This window comes from Geotrypetes seraphini, chromosome 3, assembly GCF_902459505.1.
Source record: "Geotrypetes seraphini chromosome 3, aGeoSer1.1, whole genome shotgun sequence".
NCBI classification, from domain to species: domain Eukaryota; kingdom Metazoa; phylum Chordata; class Amphibia; order Gymnophiona; family Dermophiidae; genus Geotrypetes; species Geotrypetes seraphini.
The window spans coordinates 239,878,074-239,884,744 of record NC_047086.1 but is presented as its reverse complement, the minus strand read 5'-3'; the positions used below and the strand labels follow the sequence as shown (position 1 = coordinate 239,884,744).

Sequence of the window (6,671 nt, the reverse complement as noted above, 5' to 3'; positions counted from 1 at the left end):
TCATCTTAAGAGTAGTCCATGTTGATAACTTTCCCCCCTTAATTACAGAAAACAAAATGCCTCTATACATTGAAATCACTGATATATGTAGTAAATGTGAGTCTAGTACAGGCCAGGGGAATCGAGCCATTGTGATATCACTGATGAGGCTGGCTCTTAGGCATTGTGCAATGAGGCGTTATGATATCACAGTTTCAGCTCTGGTTACCAGAGACTGAAACTCTTCATACTAGTTGGGGGAGGGGGGGACAGATATCATGGTGGGCTACCATTAAGAGGTGTTATTTTACCACCAGCTTCTGCTTTTATAGTATAAATCCCATTTTATACAGAGTCCTAATTACTGTGGTTAACAGTAAAATAACACCACAGTGCTAACTATACCTCTTAGTGTACAGGGTTTGCATATATTTATTATTATTTATTCTTATTATGTTTATAAAGTTGTGATCCACCTTGTATAAAGGCAAAATATAAATAATAAACTATTATAAATTTTCAGGACAGCATTACTGATGCTTAAAACATTGTTTTTCAACCTTTTTACACCTGTGGACCGGCAGAAATAAAAATAATTATTCTGTGGACCGGCATCGGTCCGTGGACCGGCGGTTGAAGGACACGGGGCTAAGTTGTGGGCCAGACCCCGCCCATCTCTACCCAATCTCCACCCCAGACCCCACCCCCATAATAGTACTAATTGTACCTTGCACGTCTCGTGCCTCATCTGGAAGCCTTCCCTCTGGCGTTGCAATGTCAGAGAGAAGGCTTCCGGTTCAGGTGCAGGATGCCCGTAGGAGCCACTGCCTATGGCTTTGTGCACTGAATCAGTGAAGAAGAGGGAATTGGCTCGAAGATAACGCCGCATCGATCGCACGGTGGACCAGCGGTTGAAGAACACTGTTTTGGGCCTGATGCACGTGCTGGCCCTGTGGACCGGCAGGAAATTTCTGTGGACCGGCACTGGTCCATGGACCGATGGCTGAAGAACACTGGCTTAAAACATGTTTCTTTCCAAACTCCCCTCCACTTCCTTTCTTGGCCAGTTCTATTCACTCACCCGTTGCCCTATTGATTTAATTTCCCAAAGAAAATCCTTATGATTCTGAAAGTCCAACCATTTTGGATCCAAGCCTGAGGTTAGTAGATGTGAGGTATTTCTTCCATTATAGACAGATGTCATGATTGAATTATGAATGAGCGTGAAAGGTGCATGAATGGACAGTAGCCGTTATCAAGCCTCGATAACTTAAACTTGAAGCTACTGCTTTCCAGTTTCGAGCCTGTGTTACATGGATCAACTCCCTTTCTTTATTTGTGTCTATAGAAAACCTGTTTAGTGTATTTCACCCATTGGTTTTGCTCGTTAGTTGTGAAAATGAAAACAGAATCAAAACACTCAAATTTTTTATATAAAAAATATAACACTTTAATCTCATTTAGAAAAGTGCAAACATGTAACTTTTGGTCACACTTCTCAACAAACAACAAACTGTTCAAAAAACAGTCCTAGTCACAAAAGGAAACAAACGTTCCCACTTCCAAACCTGCATCAGCTATTACAGGTATTTGCTCACTGTACTGTAGGTGGTTGTCTATGAAAGCTGAAGTAATCAAACACTACCATACAATCAATGCTGCCTTCATGGCCTATGTCCACATATAATAACCTCAGCTTTATTAAACAGTATTTCTCGGGGCTAATTCACTGCCCCCTATGAGCAAAGTTGCCATTTGAGTATCCATTTCCTGCTTCAAATGCATTGTCAGACAAGCTTTACTACACATCATGTCTGAAGAAAGGCTAGCAACAAAATATTGAAACAGACAGACAAAACAGACAACCACTGAAAAAAATTTAAATTAATTTAAAATAACTGTACAAATATATATATATATGTGTGTGAGTATGTACACACACACACACATTATTTACAATATCGATAAAAGCTGGCTTGTTACAAGCATATTTGCTGCATCAAGCCATCCAGTCTATCAACAGGAGTCTGATTCCTCTCAGCTCGTCAAATCAGAGAGTCTTAGCTGAAACAGATCTGGCCAATGGGATACTTTACATAGCACCACTTGAGGCCAAGGGTTAGAGTTTCAGCTAAGTTCATCAGATAGCTAAGGGTTTCCTTTTCAGGTGCATTATTCGGTGGGAACATGCTTTACCATCCTTAGGGAACGTTGCTCCCATGATAATCTTAAATGTCACATTAGCGTAACTTGTTAGCGACCTGCAGTGCGGTCTGTCTCAGCCTCTTATTCAAACTATGGGCTGGGGTCAACAGACAATTTGTCTTATGTCACGGGGAGAGTTGAGATTGTTTTTCTTTTTTAACAAACTTGAATACTTTCTTGTGCTATTAACTGAATCATGCTTACAAATGAGATGTAAATCAGTTCAAGTTTTTAACGTCCGTCACGGCGACTTTACGCCATGTCGCCATACATCTTCTTGTAGTACAATGACTCAAAGATGTCGTTGTCTCCAGGGCAGTTGTAGTGGCAGGCGCACGTCTTGATGAACATCATTTTCTTCTTCATGATCTCGCCGTCGGGGCACTTAAACTCCACGGGGAGGGTGGCTGTTCTGTGAGGGGTACAGCAGCGGCCATCGGTGCACACGCCGCAAAACTTGGCCCTGTAGGTCTTCACGCTGGTACAACCGGACAGTTCAAACTTGACAGGCTTGGAGATTTTGGGGGTTCTGACGCACTTTTTGCCTTTCTAGTAAGAACGAAGATAAGAAAGAATGATTACCGTACCTTATGCAAGAAGAGCCTTTTCAAAATTTTAGGTTATATCATGGCATTTGTAGATGTAATGATGTTTTTCTTTCCCCATTCTCTCTCTAGACCAGTGGTTCCCAACCTTGTCCTGGGGGGCCTCCAGCCAGTCGGGTTTTCAAGTTATCCCTAATGAATATGCATGAGAGAGATTTGCATACCTGTCACTTCCTTTATATGCAAATCTCTCTCATGCATATTCATTAACCTAAGGTGAACAGCTTCGGGACTTCTCAATCTAATTAGATAGCTTCCTTTTATGTTTACTACTCAATAACAAAGCTATTCATTTAAAAATCTTTCATCTGCTTTAATCATATTCATTAGGGATATCTTGAAAATCTGACTGGCTGGGGTTCCCCTAGACCAGGGGTAAGCAATTCCAGTCCTTGAGAGCTACAGGCAGGTCAGGTTTTCAAGATATCCACAATGACTGTATGTATGAGATGGATTTGCATGCACTGCCTCCTTGAGATGCAAATCTATCTCATGCATATTTATTGTGGATATCCCGAAAACCTGGCCTGCCTTTGGCTCTCGAGATCGGAATTGCCTACCACTGCCCTAGACACACAAATACAGAGTATATGCATGTGTTTGTACGTATGTATATCTTATCTATCTGCTTCTAGTCTGATTACAAGAATATTACAGTTAACTAGAAAAGTATTGAAATACTATTTACTTTTATTGTTTCCTCCAGGTCAGCTTCACAGGGTCTGACCATGCAAAGTCGGCTCTGCTTTTCAAGTCTGCACTGTGCATTGTCATTGGTCACTCTGGTGGAGATGCCCATTCCACAAGTCTTGGAGCAAGCACTCCATTCAGTAGTTTGCACCAAGCAGTTGGCGCGGATCATGGAGGGGTCGGGCCCATAGGTGTCTTCCAGTCTATAGGCTGTGGAATCAAGAAAACATACAATTAGTTTGTCATGGGAGTTGCTGTTCCTGTGACCGAGTTGACACTTGGCATGAAATCCAAATGTTATTTACTACCGAATACAACTAAGTACGAAAGGTAAAAGCTGGGAGTTTATATGTAAAGAGGAATAATGCCGTTAAGCTGATGCTCCTCGATTCAGTCTTTGAGGCACACCTAACCAGGCAGGTTTTCAGGATATCTACAATGAATATGCATGAGATAGATTTGCATATCAAAGAAACAGTGCATGCAGTGGCATAGCAAGGGTGGGAGGCGCCTGGGCCAGTGGAGCCCCCTGCCCTCTTCTCCACCCACTGCTCCTTCGGTTCATAGTCTTAAGCGCGCGAGACAGACGCGCGCCAACAAACGAGCGCCGACAATTCAGCGCGCCACAGAAAAACCTTCTTTTAAAGGGCTCTGACGGGGGGTGTTGGTGGGGAACCCCCCCACTTTACTTAATAGTGATCGCGCTGGTGTTGGGGGGGGGTGTTTGGGGGGTTGTAACCCTACATTATACTGGAAATTTAACTTTTTCCCTATTTTTTAGGGAAAAAGTTAAGTTTTCAGTATAATGTGGGGGGTTACACCCCCCACCACGGCAGCGCGATTCCTATTAAGTAGAATGGGGGATTCCCCCACACCCCCCCCATCAGAGCCCTTTAAAAGAAGGTTTTTCTGTGGCACGCTGAAAACTTGCACTGAATTGTCGGTGCTCGTTTTTTCGGCGCGCGTTTGTCTCGCACGCTTTTGTCCCGTCACCGCTCCTTCCCCGCCCCTACCATGTGCACACAACCCCTCCCTGTACCTCTTTAGCTTCTCCAATGCAAGCAGCATCTCCAACCTGCTCTCTGCACTGGCCTTGGCTCACCCTCTGATGTCATTTTCTAGCATGTGCTTAGCAGGGGAGTGGTGAGGAATGACTGGGGGTGGGGGAGCAGAGAGGAGAGGTGCCGATGCCCCTACCAAGGAAGCATCCTCACCAAGATGGTGCCTGGAGTGGTCTGCCCTGCCCCTTTACTATGCCACTGATTGCATGCAGATTTCTATCATGCATATTCATTATGAATATTCTAAAAACCTAACTGGCTGGATTGAGAAGCACTGCTATAAGCACCAAGCAGTGAAGAATATAACTATGGAATGAAATATAATGCATGAAAAGAACATCTAGTCCATATTTCCATACAAAATCTCAGAATGTTTTTTTTAAAGGTTGAATCATTTCCTACATTATGATATAGGATTTGTTTTACTGTAAGGCACTGGTTTCTGATGGGAATTTACTGACTTGCAAGCTTGACTTACCAGCCAGAGCAGGTCCGACCATGGTGTGCTGTTTGGGCTGGTCGCAAACCCATTCCTCACAGCATTTCCCAGGCAATTTAACTCTTCGTGGGAAAGGACAATCCGGGCTGGGCAGGCGGACATCTATGCTGCAGAGCGGGACACATCCTACACCTCCATCGAGACATGTGCACTGGTATTTGCAGCTGCTTTGGAAGGTCTCTCCGCTCCTGTACACCATTCCTCCAAACACACAGGGGGCGCCATCCCTTGCTGAAAGGAAAAAAAAAAACATGCAGACATCAGAACACAATTTGCAAATTACAACCTAATGTAACCAGTGTTATTCACAATACTACTGTGGTAAAATGCAGCAAAACAGTGCATGCCACCTGCAGTTACTGTATATTGTTCTGAAAAGGCTATCAATTTTCAATCTATCCTTGCCTATTGCTGTGACAGGAGGTTCGCTTAGCTTTACTCTAAGGAGACAGGCGAACAGAGAGCTTGAAGAAGTGACTCATTGTTGCCACACTCTTTTTTATTTCATGGGGAATTCTTTTCAGGGGCTTACCAGTGCAGACTCCAATTTTTCTGTTCAAGCGGGAGCCAAAGTCACAGAAGAGACCTTTGTGGGGGTCGCAGATGTCCTTTTCGGTGCACAGCTCACCCAGTTGTTTGGCACATACTTTGCAACAGTCGCATCCATCCAGTACCAGGCTCACTCCAGCTTCACACACTGGCGGCTTTTGGGGGCACTGACACTCACCAGTGCACTCCTGGGCACCGCATACCTGTATGCCATAGGGAGAAAGGAGGCACCCAGTGAATAATAAGCACCCACCCCAGCAATTATTTCTTAGCGGCAAAAATAAAATGTATGTATGTCACGCTATTGGAATCATTTCCAGTCACCTCTTCTAAGTCTACGAACGTTTCTCCTACGTCAGGCACAAATGCCAGCATCCAGAGTAGGCAATCTATTAATTGCATTTCAATATCTAAAAACCTTGTAACTATTCACTTACAAAATGGCTTTCCCTGCAAATGGAAAGCATACTATTAGTGCCTGAAAAAAAAATACGATCAAGAAAGTATTCAGCTTACTATAATTTCTACCTACAGTGAAATGTCACACTGAAACCCTGCTAGAATCTCCCGTGAGAAAAACTGTCCATGATCTGGATAAAGTTAGGAGACAGCAGCACTTCAGAACTTACCAAGCCGCGCAGAACAAGTACGAGCAGAGACGCAAGCTCGAAGGTCCCCATTGCAGCAGCCATAGGCAGAACGACCGTAGCTCAGGCTTAATACTCAAGGCAAGAAAACTTTCTCCTGTGTCCTACGATTTAAGTCGATCTTGTTCTGGGTAGCAGCTTCCTTTCTTGCCGGGCTTCTCTCCTTTTCTGCTTCTTTCCTTTCTCTGTCAGGAGGTGGAAGAGTTGTTGTTTGAGAGTAGCAGGGAATCACAGCTGTTTTTATACCCTGCTGCCTGCTAGCGCTCGCCAATCAGCTGAATGGAGTCCTACACAAACAGGGGCATTCCTAGCATTCCTCTCCACCTTCCTGCTTCATCAGCTCACACCAGATTGATCACGACCCTTTGACACTCCACATTCCTCCTGTCTGAAAGCGCTGGCAAGCTTCTGAACACAAAAAAGGCGTTGTATTTCC

General features: G+C 44.1%; 1 protein-coding gene across 1 annotated transcript; it reads right to left on the bottom strand.

Annotated features, from left to right (window-relative positions):
* Positions 1-1,390: 1,390 nt before the first annotated feature.
* CCN2 (cellular communication network factor 2) lies at positions 1,391-6,458 on the bottom strand. The gene is made up of 5 exons (XM_033938672.1): positions 6,218-6,458; positions 5,572-5,791; positions 5,019-5,270; positions 3,478-3,689; positions 1,391-2,733 (listed from the first exon to the last, which is right to left on the bottom strand). Exons 1-5 carry the CDS (start codon positions 6,278-6,280, stop codon positions 2,437-2,439), a joined length of 1,044 nt encoding a protein of 347 aa, XP_033794563.1. The 5' UTR covers positions 6,281-6,458; the 3' UTR covers positions 1,391-2,436.
* Between the last annotated feature and the right edge of the window lie 213 nt (positions 6,459-6,671).

Coding starts and splice junctions, on each gene's coding strand:
- CCN2 (XM_033938672.1), bottom strand. CDS start 6,280: ATGGCTGCTGCAATGGGGACCTTCGAGCTTGCGTCTCTGCTCGTACTT. Junction 5,792..6,217: donor TACTTGTTCTGCGCGGCTTG/GTAAGTTCTGAA, acceptor TATGGCATACAG/GTATGCGGTGCCCAGGAGTG. Junction 3,690..5,018: donor GGTCGGACCTGCTCTGGCTG/GTAAGTCAAGCT, acceptor TTGATTCCACAG/CCTATAGACTGGAAGACACC.